This window comes from Papilio xuthus, unplaced genomic scaffold, assembly GCF_000836235.2.
Source record: "Papilio xuthus unplaced genomic scaffold, Pxut_1.1 DF828037.1, whole genome shotgun sequence".
NCBI lineage: Eukaryota > Metazoa > Arthropoda > Insecta > Lepidoptera > Papilionidae > Papilio > Papilio xuthus.
The window spans coordinates 1,001,605-1,027,119 of NW_013530612.1; the positions used below are offsets into that span (position 1 = coordinate 1,001,605).

Sequence of the window (25,515 nt, forward strand, 5' to 3'; positions counted from 1 at the left end):
CATCAGCTCACTATACGTCCCCACTGAGCGGCTCTGAGCCTAAAGTTAAGGGTGATTAGGCCATAATCAACCACGCTGGTCAAGTGCGGGTTGACTTCACACATATTTTTAAATTTCTTGTTAATACTAGAATAATTAATCTTACTAATATTATAACGGCCGAAATTTTGCTGATATTTGTCATACATATAGAACATAGTCTGGAAGAACACATAGACCACTTAACTTTTTTTATTTCCGCACGTAATAGGTCACGCACGACGAGTATAACATAAACCATATCAATATCGGTTTACGACTATCTTTAGTATATTTTCCACTAGCTTAGCTTGTCTGCTCGATTGTTATAAAGCTAGTGAAAAATGTGTTTAAGTATTGATTTATGACGTGTTAGTTGGAGTCTGCGTAGTTAAGCGCTTTTATCTTTTCAAAATCTGTCCACAGATGACGTTGTCTCATTTATTTAGATGATATGGTTTTATTACGTGCTTTGCATCATGTCTGTTGGATATCAAATTGTTGTCATTCTACTATTGCTTAAAGAGATAGCACGTATTAGTTTGTAAGTTTTAATAATTTTTGCAAAAGTTCCACCTATATGGGGTGGAACTTATATAATATGAAATAAACCAAGGGTCTACCAAACCTCGTTTTCTCTATAGAAAACTACCTATAACCCGCGACTTCGCATAGAAATATCTGTTTCTGTCGGGGTACCATTGAGAGGTGTGTAGGTAATTTCATCAGCATTAGGGCCGTCCGCGCGGAATTATAAAAAACTCATAATTAGTAACCTATGTGTTCTTGCAGACTATGTTCTATCACCATCATCAGCTCACTATATGTCCCCACCGAGGGGCTCGGAGCCTACCCTGAGTTAGGGGTGCCTAGGCCGTAGACAACCACGCCGGACAAGTGCTGGTTGACTTCACACATATCTTTGACTTTCTCAGATATGTGCAGCATCACGATGTTTTCCTTCACAGTAACAACATAGGATAAATGTACATATGTAAATCAGAAATCGAAATACTCTTTCCCCTGGATGGGAAGGGGAAGTAGATTTGTTGGAATAGGAGTCGTATAGTAAGGAGAAATATTTTATATCTGTTCGTCTCCGTCGATTAAAATTAGGCAAAGCATCTGGAATAGCGAATGTCTATTGGCAGTGGTCAATTCGTTATTTCTACTAATTCATGTGGCCTCTTCTTCTTACTGTGAAGGAAAACATCGTGATGCAACCTGCACATATCTGAGAAGAAAATTCAAAGATATGTGTGTAGTCAACCCGCACTTGACCAGAGTGGTTGACTATGGCCTAATCATCCTAACTTAGGGTAGGCTCCGAGCCCCTCGGTGGGGACGTATAGTGAGCTGATGATGACATGTGGCCTCATTTGAGTATTTTTTGTCTGTCTGTCTGTCTGTATATAATCTGTTTTTGTGCTGTTACACAAATTAAATATAATTTTCAATAAATTTCAGATAGTGACCAGGAAATGCGGTTGCGGAGTACAGGATGAGCCTACGAGTGAGGAAGAGAATTATGCAGACGATTTGACGCCGATTGTTAAAGCTTATACACCAATGGAAACTGCAATGACACAAAACACAGAAATGGTGATATCACCTGAATATATGACAGAATTAAATAAAGATATAAAGCAATATATTGAAGATGAAAAGGTGAATGTAGAAGAATCTAAACTTACTATGGTAAATATAACGGGACTAAATGATAATAATAATATAGAAAGAGACAGAGTTATACAAACAAATGAAACTGAAAGAGACGAATACAAGAAATCAAAGAATGTAACAAATGAAGATGAAATTAAAGTAGAAAGAGACAGAGTTATACAAACAAATGAAATAGAAAGTGATGAGGACAAGAAATCAAAGAATGAAATAAATACAGACGAAATTGAAGTAGAAAGAGACAGAGTTATACAAACAAATGAGACAGAAAGAGATGAAGAAAAGAAATCAAAGAATGTAACAAATGAAGATAAAATTGAACAAGAAAGAGACAGAGTTATACAAACAAATGAGACAGCAAGAGATGAAGAAAAGAAATCAAAGAATGTAACAAATGAAGATAAAATTGAACAAGAAAGAAACAGAGTTATACAAACAAATGAGACAGAAAGAGATGGAGAAAAGAAATCAAAGAATGTAACAAATGAAGATGAAATTGAAATAGAAAGAGACAGAGTTATACAAACAAATGAAATAGAAAAAAATGAAGAAAAGAAATCAAAGAATATAACAAATGAAGACGAGATTGAAGTAGAAAGAGACAGAGTTATGACAACCAATGAAACAGAAAGAGATAGTGTTACTAAATGTGATAGTGCTAATAAAAATATAGTGGATTGTGATATAAATGATGGGATGTTAAAAAAAAGTGACTCGGATATAGCCAGTGTGGATTTGAGTACAGCAATTGCACTAATAAATAGGTGAGTTATACAAAAATTAACTGTATTACTGAGAAAAGTCTACATACTGTATATCTTATTAAAAAAAAATAGACAATTATTCAAATATATTACAACTTAAATATATTTAACAGTGGTAGAGCCCGCTTTAACATGTTCGCACTAATTGTCCCGGCTCGCTCAGTGAAATATCACGACCACACAGAAGACACGACTCAAGTGGAAGCAATTCCAACAACAGTCTGATGAGTGTGTCCCCCTGAGGCCTAATTTAGTCATCTTTCCTTTCCTATCCTTTTTCTTATAAGGAAAGGATGGGAAGTGGAAATAGACTTTCCGGATGAGAGGATACATGGAAAGGGAATTTTTTTTTCTGTGCATCCTCTCCTCCGTCGATGAAAGGTAGGCAACGCATATGCAATTGCGTATGTCTATGGGCAACGGTCACTTCGCTATTTCAGCGATTTCAGGTGACCGCTCGCTCGTTTGCCACCTTATCATATAAAAAAAATATCATCAGCTCTAAGTCCCCACTGAGGTCAGAGTGTACCCTAAGTGAGACTGTGATAGTGAATGCTGGTCCAGTGCAAGACTTCACACATTTGACTTTCTCAGATATGTGCAGCATCACGATATTTTCCTTCACCGTAACAACATACGATAAATGTACAAATGCAAAACAAGTTGGTACATGCCGGGATTCGAACCCGGGATATACAGACAAGTCAATTGCTTTAACCATTGAGCCAGCAATACTTTTTCAGATATAAATGCGATTTTTAGATGGATGTTTGTTAGATGGTATCTCCGGAACGGCTCAACAGATCTTAATGAAATTTGTCATACATATAGAACATAGTCTAGAAAGAAACATAGACTACTAATTAAGTTTTAGCAACTAGCAGGTCATAATGCTTTGTCTATACCCTTTAATATTTCAGATATTGTGGCAAGTTACCATCAGATACGTTCACACGTCTCGCACCACAATGGTGGATGGAGGAGGTGTCTCTGCCGGACAGAGAGGGAAATATGAAGACAGCATATATCTGCACTCTTCGATTACCTCTCAACTGTCCTGTCAAGTATAATATTGTGGTAAGTAACTATTAGAAAAAATACATTTATATATTTTTTTATTATTAACTAGCCGTTGCCCTCGACTCCGTCCGGGCGGTATTCAAAATATAGTTCCTAAAGAGTTTTCACGGCAATTATTTGAATTTTTCTCACCTTTTAAATCTTCTCTAGACATCCACAAATATTTCAAGACCAAGATAAGTTAAATCCGTTCAGTTCTTGAGTTTTAGCGATACTAACGGACAGCAATTCATTTTTATATATATATATATATAGATAGAAGATTACGATTGAATTTTGAATTATGTCTGACCACAGGTTATGTTAAATTTCAATTTTCTAATATTATAAACCACCCCTAATTCTAACCAGTCACCCCTAACTTAGGGTAGTCTCCGAGCCCCTTAGTAGGGACGTATAGTGAGCTGATGATGATGAATATTATAAATGCGAATGTATGGATGAATGAAGATGTTTGGAAGTTCTGGAGATATCCAGAATGGCATGGATCTTGATGAAATGAAACACACAGACTACTATTTTTATTTTAAATTATTTCAACTTTTATGGAATAAAATAAATTAATTAGAAACGCCTTAACTCACGTATAAGAAGTAATGCGACCGCTAATAACCCTGAACACACTCTGTAGATGGACCTTTGAAGCTGTTCCTATTTTTTTTTTTTAATTCTATGTGTTTCCCAGGGTCATCCGATGCCATCCCGTGTGTTAGCCAGACGAATGGTGGCATTACAGGCTTGCAGGATATTACACAAAAGTGGAGAATTAGATGATCAATTGATGCCTATCGGTAAGTGGATTTAGATTATTATTGGCAAGTTAAATTGAACTTTATACGATTGTAATAAGGTTTGATTTTGTTTACAACGTCTTTTGTGATTTTTTTTATATAATAAGTTGGCAAACGAGCGAGCGGTCACATGAAATCACTGAAATAGAGAAGTGACCGTTGCCCATAGACATATGCAATTGTATATGCGTTGCCTATCTTTAATCGACGGAGGAGAGGATGCACAGAAAGAAAATTATTTCCCTTTCCATGCATCCTCTTCTGCGTTAAATTAAAAGAAAAAATCAGAAACAAAAAAACATAGACTAGCTGTCGCCCGCGACTCCGTCCGCGCGGAATTAAAAAATACATAAGTAGCCTATGTGTTCTTCCAGACTATGTTCTACATCTATGACAAATTTCATCGAGATCCGTTCAGATGTTCTGGAGATACAAACATCCATCCATCCATCCAAAAATTAGCATTTATAATATTAGTAATAAATATAATAAAAGTGTTTTTAAATTTCTATTATTATAAAATTTATAGTAATTATTGTTATACATGTATTGAGAAAATGTAAACTTATTAGCAACATATTATACAGGTAAAGAAAACTTCAAAGCAGTAGAAGTTGACGGTGCAGTCAACAATGGTAATGGAATCGAACCTATAGACCCCAATGATTCAGCGCGACCTGGTACTACTAAACGACGTCAGTATTATTATAAACGGGTATGTCACTTTGATTTTATACTAACTTTTGCTTGCGACTTTGTCTGATAAGTATATCATGTGTTAGCCGAGATTATGTTCTATATGTATGACAAATTTCATCAAGATCCATGCAGCTGTTCTGGAGATATCTTCTAACATACATCTAAATATTCGCATTTATAATAATAGTATTAGAGACTATATATAAGAGACTCGGTGGCTCAAGGGTTAAAGCATTTGACTTGTCTCCATATCCCGGGTTCAAATCCCGTCATGTAGCAATGTGTTTTTATAATATGTACATTTATCGTATGTTGTTATGGTCAAGGAAAACATCGTGATGCTGCACATATCTGAGAAAGTTAAAGTGTGAAGTATTGCACTGGACCAACATTCACTATCACATTGTCTCACTTAGGGTAGACCCTAAGTGGAGTATAGTGAGCTGATGATGAGAAACTGAGACCTTGTACTTAGGCTCGCGCCCACAGTAGGCAGGTGTATATTTGTGACATATAATTTGTTGCAGACAGCGTGCGCCTTCATTGACTGTCAACCTATTGTTGACACAACTGATGAGGAGATAGAATCACCTGATTCTGACACAATCAAGAGAAACCCTAAACCTGGTAAGTTCTCTCAAATTCTCTCATAAACTTCACTTTACATTCAAGAGATATCAAAAACCTGGTAAGTATTCTCTCATAAAAATTGTCATTTTACATCCAAGAGACATCAAAAACCTGGTAAGTATTCTCTCATAAACATTGTCACTTTACATCCAAGAGACATCAAAAACCTGGTAAGTATTCTCTCATAAACATTGTCACTTTACATCCAAGAGACATCAAAAACCTGGTAAGTATTCTCTCATTAACATTGTCACTTTACATCCAAGAGACATCAAAAACCTGGTAAGTATTATCTCATAAACATTGTCACTTTACATCCAAGAGACATCAAAAACCTGGTAAGTATTCTCTCATAAACGTTGCCACTTTACATCCAAGAGACATCAAAAACCTGGTAAGTATAATTCTAATCTCATACAGATATAATTTTTACTTTAGTATATTGATAATCACTGCCTATCCTTCCAATTTACAGACTTGAATATATATTTTCACCAAAACTGTATTAATTTTTATTGATTTTTTTTTACATGGAATGATAATCAGCCATTGATTTCGCCGAAATGGCGAAACAAATTACCCATTGCACACATAAAAAAAATATTTTTACTTCAGGTGAAAAAAGAAACACCCTGTACGCTATAGACTCAAGACTGTGGTGTGCGTTGCCGGAGAGGTACAACACGCGCGGGCGACGTCTGCACGCGCCGCAACACGCGCGACAGGCGATAGGCATACTGATGGCCAGGCACAGAGCTGACAAGTTTGTATCCTCTCCCTACAGATTATCAGACTGCCTCAGCTGACAAAGCTGCTCCCACTATGGGGGACCTTGCAGCATCAGGCGCCGGATTCGTATCAAGCGTAGGACTGTCCACTCCTCCTGACATAGTCATGACATAAAATACATATAGGATAATCCGTCATCATCATCATCAGCTCACTATACGTCCCCACTGGGGGGCTTGAAGCATACCCTAAGTTAGGGGTGATTAGGCCATAGTCAACCACGCTGGCCAAGTCAAAGATATGTGTGATGTCACACATATCTTTGACTTTCTCAGATATGTGCAGCATCACGATGTTTTCCTTCACCGAAAGAACGTCGGATAAATGTACATATGTAAATCGTCGAAAACACATTGGTAAATGGCGGGATTCGAACCCAAGATCTGCAGAAGCAAGTCAAGTGCTTGACTCCTGAGCCATCGACGCCCTATTTGAAATTACAAATTTGAATGTAATTTTCAGGTTACAGATTCCAGCATTTCCTGTATATACAAGATCTGGTGAGGTTCGTGTATCAGTAGATTTGGCTGAAGAAGCGGACGTAAGATTGTCACCAAGGAGAGCTCGTTTGGTTAGAAGGTAAGTTTCCAATGTCAAAAAACGTGTATTTTTTGTAATTTTATATGTATGGTGTTCATCATCATCATTATCATCAGCATCATCAGCATCATCAGCCTATATTAGTCCACTGCTGGACATAGGCCTCTCCCATGGCACGGCACTGAGCACGATCCTGGGCCACTGTCATCCAGCTCTTACCAGCTGCCCTGCGATGTATGGTGTTGCCTTGTCTTAATGTACTTCTTACTAATATTATAAATGCGAATGTTTAGATGGATGGGTCAAGCAATTGACTTGCAATCTGCAGGTCCTGGGTTTGAATCCCGCCATGTACCAATGTTCCTATCCTATGTTGTTACAATGTAGGAAAACATCGTGATGCTGCACATATCTGAGAAAGTCAAATGTGTGAAGTCTTGCACTGGACCAGCATTCACTATCACATACTCTCACTTAGGGTACACTCTACCCTAAGTGGAGTATAGTGAGCTGATGATGATAGAACATAGTCTACTGATTATGTTGTTTTTTTAATAAATGTTTGTAGTTGAATTTACAAATAATGAAGTTTGTTACAGATTTATGCGTTTCGTGTTCTCCGATGTATTGAGAGTTAGAAGACGCGGTATGAAACTACAAAGTGAAGGTTCAACGCATAACAATTATTACATTGTACCAACGATTAAATGTAAGTAATATTTATGACACTCATGGGAAGATTACGAATCGAATGACACCTCAATTGTTAAAAACAAATATGTTTTTAATGGAGTATTTGGTTTTAGAAACCCACAGTTAGTGGTGTAGTCTGTAGGCCTATTATAAAACATAAATACGCCTGATTTTTTTTTATATCATAAAGTCATAGCTTAAAGTCACGAGCGGGCTGTCTGAAATCGCTGAAATAGCGAAGTGACCGTTTCCCATAGACATACGCAATTGTATATGCGTCGCCTACCTTTAATTGACGGAGGAGAGGATGCACAGAATATAATATTTTCCCTTCCCATGCATCCTCTCAACCGGAAAGTCCACTTCCACTTCCCATCCTTTCCTTATAAGAAAAAGGGTGGTAAGGGAAAAAGGACTAAATAAGGCCTCCGGGACGAAAAAACATAATCATCTCATACGAATATAATTTTTTTTTTACCTTTTCAGCAATAAATGAAGATGGGACCTCAAAAGTGGATATAGATTGGTCATTCCTTGAATTAATATTTAAACATACGGAAGAAAAGAGAAGTTTGGAAGTGGAAAAACCAATTTTCTTCCAACAGGAAGACGAAGAAGAGATAGAGGAGAAGAAAGTTGAAAATAAAGGGAAGGGTAAAGACGGCAAGGTAAAGAAGATGGATAATCCTCTGCTCAAGGAAGGGGAAACTTTTACTTTTGATCCAGAAAAATATAAAGAAGCCGTAGTTACACCTTGGTATAGGAATCAAGATCAACCTCAAGTAAGTTATTTTAGTTAATCTTACTAATATTATAAATGCGAATGTTTAGATGTTTGTTTGTTTGATCTTGATGTAATTTGACATAGATATAGAATATAGTCTGCAAGAACATATAGGCTAATTAAGATTTTTTTTAATTCTATGCTGACGGAGTCGCGGGCGACAGCTAGTGACAAATAAATCGATCCATCCGATGAAAACAGTTATATCTCTGAATTGTATAAGATATGCAACTCTACGTAATAAATTGAAATGGTTGTTCTTTCTTTCCAATCCTTTAATTTTCTAAGCAAATGCGTAGAAAGGGAAAATATTTTCTTTCTAGGCATCCTCTCCTCCGTCAATTAAAGGTAGACAACGCATATGTAATTGCGTATGTCTATGGGCAACGGTCACTTCGCTATTTCAGCGATTTCAGGTGACTGATCGTTCGTTTGCCACCTTATGATAAAAAAAATACTTTTTTCGTAAATATAACTGTTTTCATCGGATGTATAGATGGATGGATGATGGATTGTTTTGTATTCCAGTTCTTCCTTGTGGCTGAAATATGTTGGAACTTAAGTCCGGACTCAGCGTTCCCTTCCGCCACGCACACCACATTCAGAGACTACTACAGCACTAAGTACGGCGTCACACTCACACAGCCGAACCAGCCGCTGCTCGATGTAGACCATACTAGTGCCAGGCTCAACCTGCTCACACCCAGGTGAGGAGACATGGGTTACTGCAGGGTAGGACGCATACAGTCAATATGTAGTTCGTTATATGTCGACAGATATATGGTTGAGTGATAAAGAAGGATATTGGACTTTAAGTGTAACAGTTAAAAAAGGGAAGGGTAGAGGATGCAAGAGAAGGGAAGTGGATTGTAAAGTCAACCGATGAAAAATCATGTAAGGGTACTTCCCTACCCTAGAATAGAAGGACAGTAAACTGTAAGGGTAACACGGAAAATACATTGAAAGGTAAAGTAAGGAGGAAAGGGTAGGAAACTATAAGGGCAAGGTAGATGACATGGAAGGGGAGGAGATGGTAGAAAAGGATAGTGGACAGGGTAGAACTGATTGAAAATATCGAAGGGTAGGGGACGGAAGAGAAAAGTACTTAGGAAGGGGAGGAGTTTGATCTTTGATGGTCGAAATCGTTATATAAAAAAAAATCTCATCTCATCGTTCAAAAAATTTCCAGATACGTGAATCGTAAAGGGGTAGCCTTACCGGTGTCTTCAGAAAGGACAAGACGTGCTAAGAGAGACAGATTGGATCAGAAGCAGATATTAGTACCGGAGTTGTGTAGAGTACATCCATTTGCAGCTCCGCTATGGTTTGCTACTGTGGCTCTACCTTGTGTACTTTACAGGTATGTATATATCACTAGCTGAAGCACGCGACTTCGTCAGCGTGAATAAAAAAATTATAAGTAGCCTGTGTTCTTCCAGACTATGTATGTATGCCAAATATCAGCAATTTCAATGCTAGTGTTCTGGAGATATCTTCTAACAAACATCATCATCAGCTCACTGTACATCCCACTCAGAGTGTACCCTAAGTGAGAGTATGAGATAGTGAATGCTGGTCCAGTGCAAGACTTCACAGTTTGATTTTCTCAGATATGTGCAGCATCACGATGTTTTCCTTCACAGTAACAATATAGGATAGGTAATATTGGTACATGACGGGATTCAAACCTGGGACCTGCAGCAAAGTCAACTGCTTTAACCATTGAGCCAGCAATGTCCTTATACGTATCTCCAAAACAGCTGAACGAATCTTGTTGAAATTTGTCATACATATAGAACATAGTCTGGAAGAACACATAGACTACTTATTAAGTTTGTTTAATACCAGACAGACGGAGTCGCGTGAGACAACTAGTATGTAATACAAATATTACTATAATGGAATTTAAAGGTATAATATTTTATTTATTTTCAGGATAAATGCTTTACTAATAGCAGATGAGATTCGTCGAGCTGTCGCTATAGATGTGGGTTTAGGTATACCTAAAATTGATGACACAACTTGCCCAGGATTTCAATGGCCGCCACTAGACTTTGGATGGAGTTTAGCTGAGGTATCCATACATACGATAACATTATGATAAAATCAAAAAGATAAAAAAAAACTGACTACAGTATGCACAGAAAGAATATTTACCCTTCCTATGCGTTATCAAATTATCTTCACTTTCCCATCATTGCCTTATAAATAAACTAACTATCGCCCGCGAATTAAAAAAAACGTAATAAGTAGTCTATGTGTTCTTCCAGACTATGTTCTATATGTATGACAAATTTCATTAAGATACATGCAGATGTTCTGGAGATATCTTCTAACATACATCTAAATATTCGCATTTATAATATTAGTAAGATTTCAGCTTGATACCTTCACGTGTTCTTGAAAAAGGGTCTTGACAGACACACAGACAAGACGACAGAGTAATTTATAAGAATTCTGTTTTTTCGTTTCGTAGTACGGAACACTAAAAAGAATAGGAAGGGAAAGAGGCCTAAGGAATAATTCAATCTTTTAGGTCACAATGAAATTAACAAAACCCCCTGTAGCATTCGTTGCGTTATATTTAGCTCGTTCACGTACCGACACGTGTTGCCGGTACAAAGGTCTGACATCAACTGACGTCACCTCTCTCCGGCATGTACTTACGTGGACGCTCGAGACAAACAACACTACGTTTATGCATACACTACACCCCCATACATGTTTACATACATGCAAAAAACCGTAAAAAGAAAAAAAAGTAATAAAAAAAATCACTTTTCAGGTTTTGAGTGCTGATTCAGATAAAGGTGATAAGAAGAAAGATTACGATGATGATGATTCAAGTGAAAAAGACCAGAAAGAATTAAAGTAAGACTAATTTTATATATTTTAAATTGAAAGCCTAATAATTAGTTTCTGAGACCAAAATTCTTAAAAACGTATACCGAGACTGTGGCAGCTGCGTTATATTTGACTCGTTCACGTACAGACACGTACTACCGGTCCAAAGGTCTAACATCTGACTGACGCTCGAGACAACACTACATTGATGCATACACTACAAAGTTGATATGTTTTATACAGAAATATTTGTGCTCAGAAATCAGCTATAAATTTAGTGAACTAAAGCACTAAATCCATTTCTGTAGAAGGGAAAAATTGTAACAAACATATATAAATAAATTTGGATGTATGTTTGTTTGAAGTCATCTCCAGAACAGTTGTATGCATCTTGATGAAATTTGTCATACATATAGAACATAATCTGAAAGAGCACATAGACTACTAATTAAGTTTTTTTTTCTAATTTTGTGCGGAAGGAGTCACAGGCGACAGCTAGTAGTTTTACATAAAAAATTTGGACTTTTGCTTATATTTTAGACTAATTATTTTTATATGCAGGTCAATAGAAGAGACGCTAGAAGATAAAGTGGAGAATGAGTCAGGGGAAGACAGAGAAAAGACAATCAATGATATATTGCAGGAGAAAGAAGATGCTGAAAATGTAAGCATTTATCATTGGATCATATATTTAGTAGTAACTCATAAATTTGAGCGTCGATGGCTAAGGGGTCAAGCACTTGACTTGCTATCTGTAGGTCCTGGGTTCGAATCCCGTCATGTATCAATGTGTTACATATGTACATTTATCGTATGTTGTTACTGTGAAGGAAAACATCGTGATGCTGCACATATCTGAGAAAGTCAAAGTGTGAAGTCTTGCACTGGACCAGCGTGGTTGACTATGGCCTAGGCACCCTTAACTTAGGGTAGGCTCCGAGTTCGTCAGTGGGGACGTATAGTGAGCTGATGATGATGAACTCATAAATTTACCATTTGAATAGTTTTTTTTTTATTATTTGATATTGCGAATGTATGGATGTATGTTAGAATGTATCTCCAAAACGGCTGCATGGATCTTGAAAGTCATACATATAGAACATAGTCTGGAAGAACACATACACTACTAATTAAGGTTTTTTTATTTTTATGACAGTTGGATCTAAAAAAATGTGAATTTCTGGTATAAAGATATATTAGCTATTAGAAAAACCTATGTGTCCTTCCAGACTATGTTCTACATCTATGACTTTCAATATCCATGCATCCGTTTTGGAGATACATTCTAACATATATCCAAACATTCACATTTATAATATTACTAGCTTTAACCCGCGACTCGGTCTGCGCGAAATTAAAAAAAACTTAATTATTAGTCTATGTGTTCTTCCAGACTATGTTCTATATGTATGACAAATTTCATCAAGATACATTCAGATGTTTTGGAGATATCTTCTAACATGCATCTAAACATTCGCATTTATAATATTAGTAAGAACAAACACAACTCATGCTTATAACTCAGAGGGGTAGGCAGACCATAGATATCCATTTGGCGTGGGCAAAAGAACTTCTTAAATCCACGTTTTGATACATACATCTAAACATTCGCATTTATAATATTAGTAAAATTAATATTATTATCTTTCTCCAGGGTTTTGAGATTGGTACATGGAGCAACGATATGGCGTCTTGTATACCAGAAACAGTGGATTTTGATGAATATTTAGAACCTTTACCTTCGAATCTTACCTTCTGTACTTCTGCCTCTGGTAAGTTGAAGTGACTACATTTTGATACTACGAAAAGAGATAAACTAGTATAAGATGTAACCTTTTTCCTAGAAAACAGTAAACAGTGGTAGAGCCCGCTTTAACATGTTCGCAGGAATTGTCCTCGCTCAGTGAAATACCACGAGCACACAGAAGACAGGCGTCAAGTGCGAAGTAATTCCAACTACAGTCTGATGAGTGTGCGTGTCGGAGGCCTAATTTAGTCCTCTTTCCTTTCCCACCCTTTACTTACAAGGAAAGAATGGGAAGTGGAAGTGGACTTTCCGGATGAGAGGATGCATGGAAAGGGAAAATATTTTCTTTCTGTGCATCCTCTCTTCCATTGATTAAAGTTAGGCAACGCTTATGCAATTGCGTATGTCTATGGGCAACGGTCACTTCGCTATTTCAGCGATTTCAGGTGACCGCTCGCTCGTTTGCCAACTTATTATATAAAAAAAAAGTTATTTGTTAGAGATGTAACCTTTTTCGTTGCATTTTATTTCTTGGTGTATAGAATAGTTAGTAAGGAGATTATTGAACAAGTTGTTTTGAATGTATTGGAAATGTTTGATTTTTTTTTGTATGAAATTAATATTGCGTTCTATTTTAAATAATATTTATTTTCTATTCAAAGATTGCAAGGAAATCTACAAACGAGGTAGGATATAGTTTTTAAAAAAGATGATAAATTTTCATGACAATTAATTTAAAGTAAATTAAGAAAAATATATACAGGGTGTCCCATAAGGTTACGTACATAGGAAGGGGGATGATAGGGGTGGTCACAAGGGTCACCAGAAAAATTAAATAAAAATTCCCCTCTGGGTATTAAAAAAAATAAATGGCATTTTTAAAAAAATTTACACCTTCTGGGGCAATTTTGTAACCGATGACCTACAAATATTGCTATATTTAAAAAAAAGCTATTATGTTATCGTCAATAACCCTTTATCAATATGAAATAAAAAAACAATACAACAAAGATTTTAAAGAAAATTTAATTTGCCCCAGAAGGTGTAAAATTTTTAAGTTTTTAAAAAATGCCATTAATTTTTTTTTAATACCCAGAGGGGAATTTTTATTTTATTTTTCTGGTGACCCTTGTGACCACCCCTATCATCCCCCTTCCTATGTACGTAACCTTTTAGGACACCCTGTATAGCTGATATCAGGGATAGTGAAGCTTTTAAGCAGTGAAAGAATTAAGAATTGAGTGCATTCGACAGAGTAGGGGAAGCTTGGTAGGATCCCTTCCTTTGCGTCCCCTCCTCTGTCAATTAAAGATAGAATAATAGAAATATATTTAAGTGGTCAATGTTTATAATATTAGTATGGATTTGTATGTATGTATGTATGATTTCAGGAGGTGCAAACTGGAATTGTCCAATAGAGAAGCCGAAGCAATATTCATCTAGAACATTCTCTGTAGCTGACAGCGATTGTTCATATATGTCCAGGTTCAGTAGAAATGTTACATACATCAGCTTTAAGTCCCCACTTAGGGTAGAATCTACCCTCAGTGAGAGTATGTGATAGTGAATGCTGGTCCAGTGCAAGACTTCACACATTTGACTTTCTCAGATATGTGCAGCATCATGATGTTTTCCTTCACAGTAACAACATACGATAAATGTAACATATGTAAGAGCACATTGATACATGACGGGATTAGAACACAGGAACTGCAGAGTCAAGTTAACCACTGAGCTACAGACGCTTGAAATGTTAGATAAATGTGTAAATCACGTGACAATACAATATTATGATGACACGGAGCTGATCTGATGATGCAGCTTCTATATCCTCATAACAACTTCACATAACAACCTCGAGTTTAGACTCGTTTGAATAATCTTGACGAGCTTGTCTTTTATTACTAGCTGTCGCCCGCGAGTCTGTCTGCGCGGAATTAAAAAAAAAACGATTGATCGCAGCGTATTGTAGCCTAGAGTCTTCCTCTATAAATGGACTATCCAACAAAAAAAATCAAATCGGACCAGTACTTCCTGAGATTTGCGCGTTTAAACAAACTCTTCCGCTTTGTAACATTAGTATATATAAGCTTGTATTTAAACATGTTTCGTGTATGTAAACGTAATATTTTGTATGTTTCAGTGATTTCGATACGGATGATTCAGATATGAATTCAGAGGGAAGTGATGAGGAGACAGATGCGAGTGGATTTTGCAGCAGTAAGAATTCTAATGGTATGTATTCTATCGCCCGCAAATCTGTCTGAGATTTAAAAAAAAAAGTCTTAGTAGTGTATGTGTTCTTCCAGACTATGTTCTATATGTATGACAAATTTCATCAAGATCTGTTCAGCTATTCTGGAGATACATTCATACAAACATACATCTAAACATTCGCATTTATAATATTAGTAAGATATAAGAGCGTCGGTGGCTCAATTGTTAAAACAGTTGACTTGTCTGTATATCCTGGGTTCGAATCCCGTCATGTATCAATGTGTACATACATATATACATTTATCGTATGTTGTTACATTGAAGGAAATTGTGATGCTGCACATATCTGAGAAAGTCAAAGTTATGTGTGAAGTCTTGCACTGGACCAGCATTCACTATCACATACTCTCACTTAGGGTAGACTCTGAGTGGGGACTTAGAGGCATATATGACTGTTTTGTTCACATTCCAGCGGCGATGGGTGTACGCATAGAGTACAAGACAGCACACGAGGCGGAGGCTGTGGACGTGGAGAGAGTGCGACGTGGTGCTCCACCTCCTCACACATGCGAACTGGACGACGCACACGACATGCGCACTCATAGAGACACACTCAGACACGCACAACCACCACAAATGGTATATATCTCTAACTGTCGCCCGCGACTAAATCCGCGTGGATATATAAAAAACTTAATTAGTGTAGCTCACCCATCCATCCATCCACATCATATCTATCTAAACATTCGTATTTATAATATTAGTTAAATAAAAAGCATCTCTTCAAGGCATAAATTCGGAAAAAATGAATAAATAGTATCCTATGTCCGTCTCCTGGCTCTAAGTTACCTCCTCAACAATTTTCAGGCATATCGGTAAAGCCGTTCTTGAGTTATAAATAGTGTAACTAACACCACTTTCTTTTATGCATATAGATTTGTATATTGTTCCTTATTTATATAAATAAATAAAAAATTATATCGAATTAACATCCTAAAACATGAATCTCAAGCTTCTAACTCTAAAAATGCCGATTTCATACAAATATCCAACCCCTATATTCAACCCCTTACAATCCTTTTGTCGTGTAAAAAGTAGCCTATGTCCCCCAGGCTTTAAACCAGTCTTTCCCAAAGTGTGCGATAACGCCCCCTTGTGGGCGCTGCAGGTCTCAAGTTGCGAGTTATAGTAAAACGTTTCGTTTAGAATTCTCCGTTAATATACATATATAGGTCACAATAATTAATTAATTTAATTTGAAGTTATAGTCGTTTTTAAATATGTGAAAATATGGCGGCGCTAAAAAAATATTATCAAAGTGGGCAGTAGACAAAATAAGTTTGGGAACCACTGATCTAGACTATTTGTGTACCAAATTTCTTTTAAATCTGTTCAGTCAGTTTTTGTGTAAAATCGTAACAAACATACAATTACTTTCATATTTTATTTTCTATATTTCCAGTACATTGAAAAATTCCGCGAATCAGTGAGACAACATGAAAAATATATAAAAAATAATGAATTATTAATCGATAAAGATAAATCGATAATCGATTTGTTACCCGATACATCGAAAGATATCGAGAAGAAAACGAAATCGATTGAAAATATCGATATATCAGACATCTTTCCATATAACAATGACGATATAATATTTGAAAACGGACAGATAACTTTGGATAGCGTAGAGAAGAATAAACGTCGTCTTCTTGATCATATTAAGAAGAATTTACTTCTAGAAGATATTAAGAAGATGAATTGCTTTTCAATGAAAGATGTGAACATTGATTCTACAGATTATATTAATGAGAAATTAGTGAATGTAGGCTTTGATGGGAAAGATAAATATAAGGAAAAAATAGAAAAATGGAAACAAAATGATTTACAACTTTATAAAGATGTTAAAGTTCAAGATAATTTTGATTTTGATTATCAACCGGAATTAGACGGACATCCGGGGCCTAGTCCTAGTGTTATTTTACAGGTAAATAAATTTAACTAGTAAAAAAAAATGTTAATTCGCTAATTTTCGCCATTTTAGCGAAATTAAATCATTTCAAATCCAAAAAATGACTACTTTTTCTATGTTTATTGATGTTACTAAGAATTATATCTATACTAGCGGTCGTCTGCGACTCTGTCCGCGTTAAGAAGAACATAGTAATTGGCCTATGTGTTCTTCCAGACTATGTTCTATATGTATGACAAATTTCATCAAGATCCATTCAGCAGTTCTGGAGATATCTTTTAACAAACATACATCTAAACATTGGCATTTATAATATTAGTAAGACTAGCTATAAGAGCATTGCTGGCTCAACGATTAAAGCAGTTGACTTTTCAGCAGCTCCTGGGTTCAAATCCCGTCATGTACCAATGTTACCTATCCTATGTTGTTACAATGTAGGAAAACATCGTGATGCTGCACATATTTGAGAAAGACAAATGTGTGAAGTGTTGCACTGGACCAGCATTCACTATCACATACTCTCACTTAGGGTACACTCTACCCTCAGTGGAGTATAGTGAACTGATGATGATGTCTTAACTAGCTGTCGTTTGTGTTCTTCCAGACTATGTTCTACATCTATGACATCAAGATCTAAGCTGTTCCGGTGATATCTAACATTTAAACATTCTCATTTATAATATTATATGTTTTCAGGCTTTAACAATGTCGAATGCAAACGATGGTATTAATCTAGAACGTTTAGAGACGATAGGTGACAGCTTTCTTAAGTTTGCAATAACAGCATATTTGTATTGCGCCCATCCAACTGTACATGAGGGGAAGTTGAGTCATATGAGGAGTAAACAGGTATGTAATTTTTTTTTTATTCATAAGTAAGAAGAAATGGCTAATATCAAAGCTACTGTTGCCCATAGACATACCTTTAATCTACGGAGGGGATGCATAGAGAATATTTTCCCTTCCCATGCATTACATCTGGTAAATTCACTTCCATTTCCCATCGTTTAGTAGAAAGAGGGTAGGAAGGGAAGATAAGTCCTTAAGTTTTTTTTATATCATAAGGTAGCAAACGAGTGGTCACCTGAAATCGCTTAAATATCTCCCTTTCCATAAAAATACACTCCCACTTCCCATAGTTTGCTTATAAGAGGATGGGAAGGGAAAGGACTAATATTAGGTCTTAATTAGTCTGTGTTTTTTCAAACTATGTTCTACATCTATGACAAATTTCAGCAAGATCCATGCAGCTGTTCTATAGATACCTTCTAACATACATCTATCCATCCATAAACATTCGCATTTATAATATTAGTAAGATTGGAATAGGATATTTTCTTTCGTTATAAAAAAACAAACAACAGAAATAGTAACTAAACATCCAAATAATGTTATTGTCATTTGTCCATTCAAAAATAAGTGTTTTTTTTCTATTAAACATATAAACAATAATATAAAAATTAAGTTATAAATAAGTGGTCTCAAAAACCCACAGTAACTATCGATAAATTGATAACTTGCCTCTAATAAATAATCTTCTTAATAGGTATCAAATTTGAATCTATATCGTCTGGGGCGCGGCAAACGACTTGGTGCTCGTATGACCGCGTCAAAGTTTGAGCCTCATGACAACTGGCTGCCGCCGTGTCATCGCGCACCTCCCACGTTGCATCACAAACAGGTCAGTGACGTCACAGCAATGTTTACGAACACGTGTCTACAAACACAAGTGTACCAAAACATGTCTACGATCATATGTCTACGCACAAGCGTCTACGAATACGACGCTACGAACTCGAGGCTACGAACACATGACAACGATCACATGTCTACGAACAAGCGTCTACAAATACGTGGCTACGTACACATGTCTACGGACTCATGTCTACAAACAAGCATCTACGAACACGAAGCTACGAACACATGTCTATGAACACACGTCTACGAACTCTTGTCTACAAACATATTTCTACGAATACACGTCTACCAACATAAATCTTCGAACACAAGTCTACGATCACATGTCCACGATAACATGTCTACGAATATGCGTCTACCCACACATATCTAAAACACGTCTCTACATATAGAGTACAGTCAGAGCCCTTCGCGGTGTTATACTTATAGAAAAAATTGCTAAACATTCACATTTATAATATAAGTAATATTTGTTCCAGGCTGAAGGTCAGGAGCAGTCAATGGGAGAGGGTGCAGTTGACAATGCTGGTTGCTTCATACCTTACAACCTTATTACACAACACAGTATACCAGGTAAGGATATTTGACTTTTTATATCAGTTTTATTTTGTGCTCGCTGTGACTTCATAATATAATAAGACTATGTGTTCTTCCAGACTACGGTTCCTATAGTTATCCATCCATCTAAACATTCGCATTTATAATATTAGTAAGATTTTCTTTTGGCTAAATGTAATATCGAACTTATAATAAAGGAAAGATATTTGGCTCTTGTACAATAAATCCTAGTTCAGGAGCTACCCCCAAGCAATTGTACATGAGTAATAATAAAGCATTTATAATAAATATGTCTATGTCTTCCAGACTATGTTCTATATGTATGACAAATTTCATTAAGATCTGTTGAGTCGTTGTGGAGATACCTTCTAACATATATCTAAACATTCGTATTTATAATATTAGTATATGTTTCCAGATAAATCAATAGCGGATTGTGTTGAAGCATTGATAGGTGCTTATCTACTTGAATGTGGACCTCGAGGTGCGCTGCTGTTTATGTCCTGGCTGGGCATACGTGTACTACCCAGACATGATATACAGATAGATGATAACCATCCTTATGTTATAGGACATAAGGATGATATTACACCTACTGTTGTTGAGGTAAAAGAATGATGTTAATTTTTTTTATATCATGAGGTGGCAAACGAGCGAGCGGTCACCTGGAATCGCTGAAATAGCGAAGTGACCGTTGCCCATAGACATACGCAATTGCATATGCGTTGCCTACCTTTAATCGACGGAGAGGAGGATGCACAGAAAGAAAATATATTTCCTTTCCATGCATCCTCTCATCCGAAAAGTCCACTTCCACTTCCCATCCTTTACTTCAGTAATAAAACTCTTATATTTTATTCCAGAAATCAACACCACCTACAAAACGTCAACAGTGTACATCAGAATCGGACTCTGATTTTGATGACGATGATGATGATGATGTAGGTGATCAGATACAATTGGAACTAGGTCCTGAAGATTGGAGCTGGACAGGAAGAGCTGTGGGTTCTCTCAAACCTTACAAAAAGGATGGTGTTTGGTATCAGGTAATAATTATGTGAAATTTAATACAGATTAAGTTTGTAGAGAATTGTATAAAGCTACTAGTTGTCGTAGTGACTTAAAAATAAACTTAATAAGTAGTCTGCGTGTTCTTCCAGACTATGTTCTATATGTATGACAAATATCATTAAGATCTGTTCAGCCCTTCCGGAGATATCTTCTAACAAACAGCTAAACTTTCGTATTTATAATATTAGTAAGAAATAAAATTATTAATAAGCAGTTGGCTTTGACTTCTTCTGCGCGGTATTTTAAAATCTAGTAATAAATATAGTCTATGTCTCTTGGAGAACGTGTTGCAACAGTGAAAGTATTTTTCAAAACTGTTCAGTAGTTTTTGAGTCTATTCAATGCAAACCAACAAATTAGCAATCAAATCTTGCCTTTATATAATATTTCTATAGATAAAAGCTAGGAAAGATTTGTAGTTTTGTATGTAACTAATAAACTCAAAAACTACTAAACTGATTTCAAAAATTCTTTCACAATTAAATAGCTACATAATCACTGAATGACTGATGAGGATATATTTTATTTCTAGATTTTTTTTAATTCCGGACAAAATCGTTGACAAAAGCTTTATAAGATTGAAAGCGTCAATAGCCTTATGGTTAAGGTTACGGATTTCCGATCACAAGGTCGGCGGTTCGAATCCCGCCATTCGACTATTGTCGTAAACCATATCCTAGCACAAGCATAGAGCTTAATTGGAATGGTAAAAGAAATATTAGTAAATTAAAAAAAAAATGTCTGCTAATATTCAAAAAAAAAGACTACAAATGTATGGATATGTATGGAAGAATTACATAAGAATAAAGGGAAGTTTGATGATTTTTTTTATTTTTCAGCCCATCTATGGAGAATTAAGAGCTCCGCCATCACCACTTTTAAGATATATAGAAGATCCTGAAGGAGAATTGGAACAGATGCTTTCTGGTAGGTTTTGTATCTTACTAGCTGTCGCCTGCGACTCCGTCTGTGTAAAATAAAAACAAACTTAATTAGACTACGTGTTCTTTCAGACTATGTTCTATATGTATGACAAATTTAATCGAGATCCGTTCAGCAGTTCTAGAGATCTTCAAACATCCATCCATTCATCCACATCACATCCATTTAAACATTCGCATTTATAACATTAGTAAGATTAGTTAATATTAACCAAACATACGCGGATAGTAATTTTTTTGTTTTTTTTTTTGGAGATCAAGATCTTGGCATTATTTTTTGTCTCAGAAACCCACTGTAAGACAAGTCAGATATCTTTTTTATTTTCCAGTAACGTAAATAATGTACAAAATACATAATAAAGAAAATAATCGAATTATAAGAAAAAAATGTAACAAAATAAAATTTAAGTTTGTCTATTTTTCCTATATGAGTTCCTAAATTATAGCTGATTATAACATTTTATAGAATATTCATAAAAAGAAAACAAATTAATGGGTAGCGAATTTAATTCCTTTACTATATTTTCAGGTTACGAAGCATTGGAACGTACTCTACAATATCGTTTCAAAGACAGATCTTTGTTACTGCAAGCGTTGACACACGCCTCACATCAGAAGAACAGATTGACAGACTGTTATCAACGACTAGAGTTCTTAGGAGATGCTATATTAGGTAAGGATCGTAAGATAAAAAAAAACTAGATAAAAGAGTCTACGTCCATGTCTAAAGTACAGTCAGAGCACTTTGCGGTGTGGCACTTACTAGAAATGTCTTGTTTCAACGAGACACCTGTCCGTATATCTATAGCCTTCTATATCCGCGGTTAAAAACTTAAGTAGTCTATGTGTTCTTCCAGACTATGTTCTACATCTATGACAAATTTCAGCAAGATCTATACAGCCGTTCCGGAGATATCTTCATACAAACATAAAATGTGTACCTACTCGAGTTTGCCTGTGACTGCGTAGAATTAAAGAAAAAAGGGTCTTTACAGACGGACGGACGGAAAACAAAGTGATGGTATAAGGGTTCCGTTGTTCTTATGAGGTACGGAACCCTAAGTTAGTCGATATGTTTTATATCTATGCCAAATTTCCATAAGATATGTTGAACTGTTATTTTTAAAACATAAGGTGACCAAATAAGCAAGCGGTCAACAGAATTCGCCGAAATAGCGAAACAGATGGATATTTCTACTTTCTATGCATCCTCTATATAAATACTTCTTCCCATCCTTACAAGAAGAGAGAGAAGAAACATGTATTTTTTTGTATGTAACGAATAAACTCAAAAACTACTAAACTGATTTCAAAAATTCTTTCACAATTAAAAAGGTATATTATTACTAAGTGACATAGAATATATAAATAGATTTTTTTAAATTCCACTTGAAAATAATTAAAGAGAAAGATGTATAATTTTGTATGTAACGAATAAACTCAAAAACTACTAAACTGATATCAAAAATTCTTTCACCATCTTAAAGTTACATTATTACTAAGTGACATAGCATATATAAATAGATTTTTTTAAATTCCACTTGAAAATTATAAAAAAAACGATTTATATTTTTGTATGTAACGAATAAACTCAAAAACTACTAAACTGATTTCAAAAATTCTTTCACCATCTCAAAGGTACATTATTACTAAGTGGCATAACATATATAAATAGATTTTTTTTAATTCCACTTGAAAATAATTAAAGAGAAAGATTTATATTTTTGTATGTAACTAATAAACTCAAAAACTACTAAACTGATTTCAAAAATTCTTTCACCATCTCAAAGCTACATTATTACTAAGTGGCATAGCATATATAAATAGATTTTTTTTAATTCCACTTGAAAACAATTAAAAAGAAAAATGTATATTTTTGTATGTAACGAATAAACTCAAAAACTACTAAACTGATTTCAAAAATTCTTTCACAATTAAAAAGGTATATTATTACTAAGTGGCATAGCATATATAAATAGATTTTTTTTAATTCCACTTGAAAATAATTAAAAAGAAAGATTTATATTTTTGTATGTAACTAATAAACTCAAAAACTACTAAACTGATTTCAAAAATTCTTTCACCATCTCAAAGCTACATTATTACTAAGTGGCATAGCATATATAAATAGATTTTTTTTAATTCCACTTGAAAACAATTAAAAAGAAAAATGTATATTTTTGTATGTAACGAATAAACTCAAAAACTACTAAACTGATTTCAAAAATTCTTTCACAATTAAAAAGGTATATTATTACTAAGTGGCATAGCATATATAAATAGATTTTTTTTTAATTCCACTTGAAAACAATTAAAAAGAAAAATGTATATTTTTGTATGTAACGAATAAACTCAAAAACTACTAAACTGATTTCAAAAATTCTTTCACAATTAAAAAGGTATATTATTACTAAGTGACATAGCATATATAAATAGATTTTTTTAAATTCCACTTGAAAATAATTAAAAAGAAAAGATGTATATTTTTGTATGTAACGAATAAACTCAAAAACTACTAAACTGATATCAAAAATTCTTTCACCATTAGAAACATAGTAATAGTGAGAGTAGGATATATAATTACTATATTTTTTAAGTATTTATCTGGTATGTTTTCAGATTATCTAATAACTAGACATTTGTATGAAGACGCGCGACGTCATTCTCCAGGCGCACTCACAGATCTACGCTCAGCGTTAGTTAATAATACTATATTTGCAACATTAGCTGCAAGACATGGCTTCCATAAGTATGTATATTTGTTTTATTCGTTACTAAGTCCCCACTGAGGGTAGTGTGTACCCTAAGTGAGATGTGATAGTGAATGCTGGTCCAGTGCAAGACTTCACACATTTGACTTTCTCAGATATGTGCATCATCACGATGTTTACCGTCATCGTAACAACATACGATAAATGTACATATGTAACACATTGATACATGACGGGATTCGAACTCAAGACCTGCAGTTCACAAGTCATGTGCTTTAACCACTGAGCTATCGAGAATCTCGTTCAAAATATAAATAAAAAAAAATTAACAATACTTCAATTTTTAACTAGTTGTCGCCCCCGACTACATCCGCCCGTAATAAAAAAAAACTTAATTCGTTCTCTTCGAATTTTTCTCACCTTTTAAATCTTCCTAGACCACGAACGTTTCAAGACAAAGATAAGATAAATCCGTTCAGTTATCGAGTTTTAGCGAGACTGACGCACAGCAATTTATTTTTATATATATAGTACAGAAGATGATATAAAGATATGACATGAAGATACAGAGTGTTCAATTTTTAAAATGGGGGTATACTTTGACATATTTACCCCCAAGGGAAAATTTGTAGTAATAGACTTAATTAAAATTTAAATATAACTAGATGTTAAGAGCGTCGGTGGCTCAGTGGTCAAGCACTTGACTTGCAATCTGCAGGTCCTGGGTTCGAATCCCGCCATGTACCAATGTGTTTTTCCATTTCCGATTTACATATGTACATTTATCCGACGTTCTTACGGTGAAGGAAAACATCGTGTATAGTGAGCTGATGATGATGAGATGGTACAAAAAATATTACCATCACCCCCACTACACCCTTTTAATATCATTCCTTATTGTAATAAGGGTAGGGGACAAATTATAAAAAAAAATATTTATTTGGTTACTGGACTCTGATTTCAGATACTTTAGACACATGTCGCCCGGATTGAACGAAGTTTTGACGAAATATGTGAAAATACAAGAAGAAAATGGACATTCTATTAGTGAAGAGGTAAATATAAATATAACTAACTGTCGCCTGCGGCTACGTCTGTGCGAAATTGAACAGAAAAATTACCATATGTGTACACATGCCAAATTTCATTAAGATCCGTTCACGCGTTCTGGAGATATCTTCAAACATCCATCCATCTAAACATTCATATTTATAATATTAGTAAGATCTATAAATACAGTCATAACTTATGAAGCGAAATATTCCGTTCTTTTGACTCTGGTTTATCCAAG

At 35.2% G+C, this 25,515-nt stretch overlaps 1 protein-coding gene across 1 annotated transcript in view; it reads left to right on the top strand.

Annotated features, from left to right (window-relative positions):
* The window catches only part of Dcr-1 (Endoribonuclease Dcr-1), a 39,478-nt gene that overhangs the window by 11,334 nt on the left and 2,629 nt on the right, over window positions 1-25,515 (top strand). The window contains 29 exon segments of the mRNA XM_013307967.1: window positions 933-957; window positions 1,490-2,462; window positions 3,383-3,539; window positions 4,228-4,333; window positions 4,921-5,048; window positions 5,560-5,659; window positions 6,278-6,425; window positions 6,914-7,030; window positions 7,591-7,700; window positions 8,171-8,466; window positions 8,997-9,175; window positions 9,658-9,828; window positions 10,404-10,542; window positions 11,254-11,339; window positions 11,874-11,976; window positions 12,967-13,084; window positions 14,451-14,544; window positions 15,203-15,294; window positions 15,749-15,915; window positions 16,739-17,260; window positions 17,942-18,094; window positions 18,792-18,926; window positions 19,423-19,516; window positions 19,920-20,107; window positions 20,365-20,547; window positions 21,412-21,499; window positions 22,043-22,186; window positions 24,133-24,262; window positions 25,189-25,279. Of these exon segments, the coding sequence (XP_013163421.1) occupies window positions 933-957; window positions 1,490-2,462; window positions 3,383-3,539; window positions 4,228-4,333; window positions 4,921-5,048; window positions 5,560-5,659; window positions 6,278-6,425; window positions 6,914-7,030; window positions 7,591-7,700; window positions 8,171-8,466; window positions 8,997-9,175; window positions 9,658-9,828; window positions 10,404-10,542; window positions 11,254-11,339; window positions 11,874-11,976; window positions 12,967-13,084; window positions 14,451-14,544; window positions 15,203-15,294; window positions 15,749-15,915; window positions 16,739-17,260; window positions 17,942-18,094; window positions 18,792-18,926; window positions 19,423-19,516; window positions 19,920-20,107; window positions 20,365-20,547; window positions 21,412-21,499; window positions 22,043-22,186; window positions 24,133-24,262; window positions 25,189-25,279 (5,037 nt within the window).